Below are 2,549 nucleotides of genomic sequence, written 5' to 3'. Positions count from 1 at the left end.
CAATAATACACGTATTTATCACATAAATTTATCCAACCATCTTTATATGATTATTGTAGGAATTCATCAGGATTGATAAAAACTTCACGTTATAAATTCATTCCTTAACCCTTGAAATTAAACAAAGTATGAAAAAGAATAATTAAAAAAATTTATAAATGATAAAAATTATTTAAATTATGGAAAAAATATTCTCATTCAACCGACCTTTTTTGCCCATTAAAAGTAAATAAACCAAAGTACTTCTGTAAAATCATTACGAAGCTATGAAAACTCAGTAAAATTCTTCAAATAAACATCCGTTATCCTAAGATAATTCGAATTATTCTAGGATTATTTATTCGAATTATCCATTATCCTATTTAATAGGACATCCGGATCTCAAAATTTCTAAACGGTAATTCGGTGAAAAGCCTATTCCTTTGCAGCGTATACCTCCTTATGGCACTACCAAGACATGTAACCACCTCGCATGTCAAATGGACAACTGTTAGTCGTTGCAGAGAAAGATCACACCAACGCCCTTTATTATTCTCAGCGATCCTATGTGCATTCTTATGACGTACATCTTTTAAAAATCTTTTAGGAGTTCAATAGAATCGGATTTATAAGAACCTTTGAAATGCTGATTCTTTCAAAAATATTTTAACGTTTTCAATTATAAATTTTAGCATACACAGAACATAAACATTCAGGAAATCTTTGCTGACTGGTGGGTTCTGCTTAACAGCGAAATTGTCTATGAGTATATCGGGAAGCTTGTCTTCACACTTGACGAGAAAGTTGCAAATGGCCTTCTCGCAAAAGCCAAAAAGGCTTCAACCACAGCACCTTGCTCCGTCCCAGAGAAAGAATATCTCCGTTTTATAGGCGGAGGTGAGTGCAATGTTATTAAGGGAGCCTGCAATGTTGTTAGGGAACTTGAAATGTTGTTATGTTGATGATCCAATGGCAGATGAATAAATACGCGACATTTTAAAGATTGGATTGAAATTTTTTCTGTCGTTCCTGAAACCAATTATATATTCTTGTTGCTCCTGTTGGAAGGTGAGAGAGGTCTCGCGAGTGACATTTAGTTGGCAAATTCGATATAAGGTAAGGTGGAATCAAGTGTGTTCTTAATATTTTGCTTAACGACACCAGAAATTGAAATACGCGTTAAGTAAAAAAGTTTGGTTTTAAATTATTTAAATTATTAAATTATTACGCAAATAACATCAATAACATACCACTGATTATCCAAGTCATTACGAGGAGATACCAGTTAAAATAAAATTCGTCATTGTCGTCACCATCTAGACCAAAAAAAAACCATATATATATTATACAGTACAGCCTTTTTTTTTTCTTTTTATCCTCGTCGCTTTTCTATCGACTTTTCCTTTTATCATAACGCGAACTAAATTTTAACATTCTCATCACTCTGTATGTTTGTAGTTTATGGTTAACAGTGTGTGACGACCGGTCAAGTTCTCGCACAATTTACTTCGACAGTACGCAATCGCGTGTACCGTGTGAACTGATGTGCAGCCTACGCCGAAGGGCAAGGTTCAAATCGGTGTGGAGCAGATTGGCCACCTGCAACCCACCCGGACTCCTTGGCTTAATAGAGAATAACTGAAGCTCCTTATTCGATGTCGTTGCCTGTTAACTATGATCGAAAAAAAATATTTTTTTTTTTAAAAAAAAATCAAAAAATCACCAATCATTATCCATTATCCAATCATATTATTTTTTTTTTGACGAAAAAAAGTCTGTGTGACAAAAAAATAATTATTGGTTTGATCTTACGTAATAATTTTTTAGGGGCTCAAAGTTCAGCCCATTTTCTGATAATGAGATGCAAAAGAAGTATTCTTAAATTGTGTTACCGCGTTTTGGGTATTATTGTTCTCTTTGAATTAAATAAAATAATAATTTTAGTTGTAACTTTCACAATTAATTAAAAAGTTCTTTTCATGAAATTGCATGAGATATTCGATCCGTCAATAATCAGAGCGTGCATATCAATTGCCATAAAGAGAATACTCAAACTTGCAATAAATACTCAAATTTTTACTGCTGATGAATTTTTTTTTACTACGCTGATAAATTTCAAAATTATAACATTCAAAATTAATAACTTGATCGATGATAGACATACTCTTCCCAAAAATAAATTTTCAGTATTTCCAATATTTTCGCAAAAAAAAAGGCACAGGTTCTCGAAAATAAATATCAATAGCAAGACAAACTGCAACAGTGTCTTCTTGTTATAATGTTAATAGCATGTTTCTTGTATAAATTTGTACTTTTTTGAGGAGCCTTCACTTAATAGACTCTTTAATTCTCGATTAAGCGCACACAATTTGGAAGACGAGGCGAAGGAGCATAACTGATACAACAATGAAGTGAAGATTATAAAAAGGTATTCTGATGATTATCTGAGGTTGGAAAAGATTTTGAGGTATTAATCTATATTTGTTTACTTAAATTTTTTTTTTTTTGGTGGTTATTTAATGAATACACTATTTCAAAAGTTTTTTGTGAATGCATATAATTGAATGATT

At 31.9% G+C, this 2,549-nt stretch overlaps 1 protein-coding gene across 1 annotated transcript; it reads left to right on the top strand.

Moving 5' to 3' along the window:
* Nucleotides 1–441: 441 nt before the first annotated feature.
* On the top strand, nucleotides 442–941 carry OCT59_029232 (uncharacterized protein; the record flags this gene model as incomplete). The annotated part of the gene is made up of 2 exons (XM_066142422.1): nucleotides 442–489; nucleotides 672–941. 2 exons carry the CDS (start codon nucleotides 442–444, stop codon nucleotides 939–941), a joined length of 318 nt encoding a protein of 105 aa, XP_065994569.1.
* Between the last annotated feature and the right edge of the window lie 1,608 nt (nucleotides 942–2,549).

The sequence above is a fragment of the Rhizophagus irregularis genome, chromosome 9, assembly GCF_026210795.1.
Source record: "Rhizophagus irregularis chromosome 9, complete sequence".
NCBI classification, from domain to species: Eukaryota; Fungi; Glomeromycota; class Glomeromycetes; order Glomerales; family Glomeraceae; genus Rhizophagus; species Rhizophagus irregularis.
This window is presented reverse-complemented; position numbering and strand designations above follow the sequence as displayed.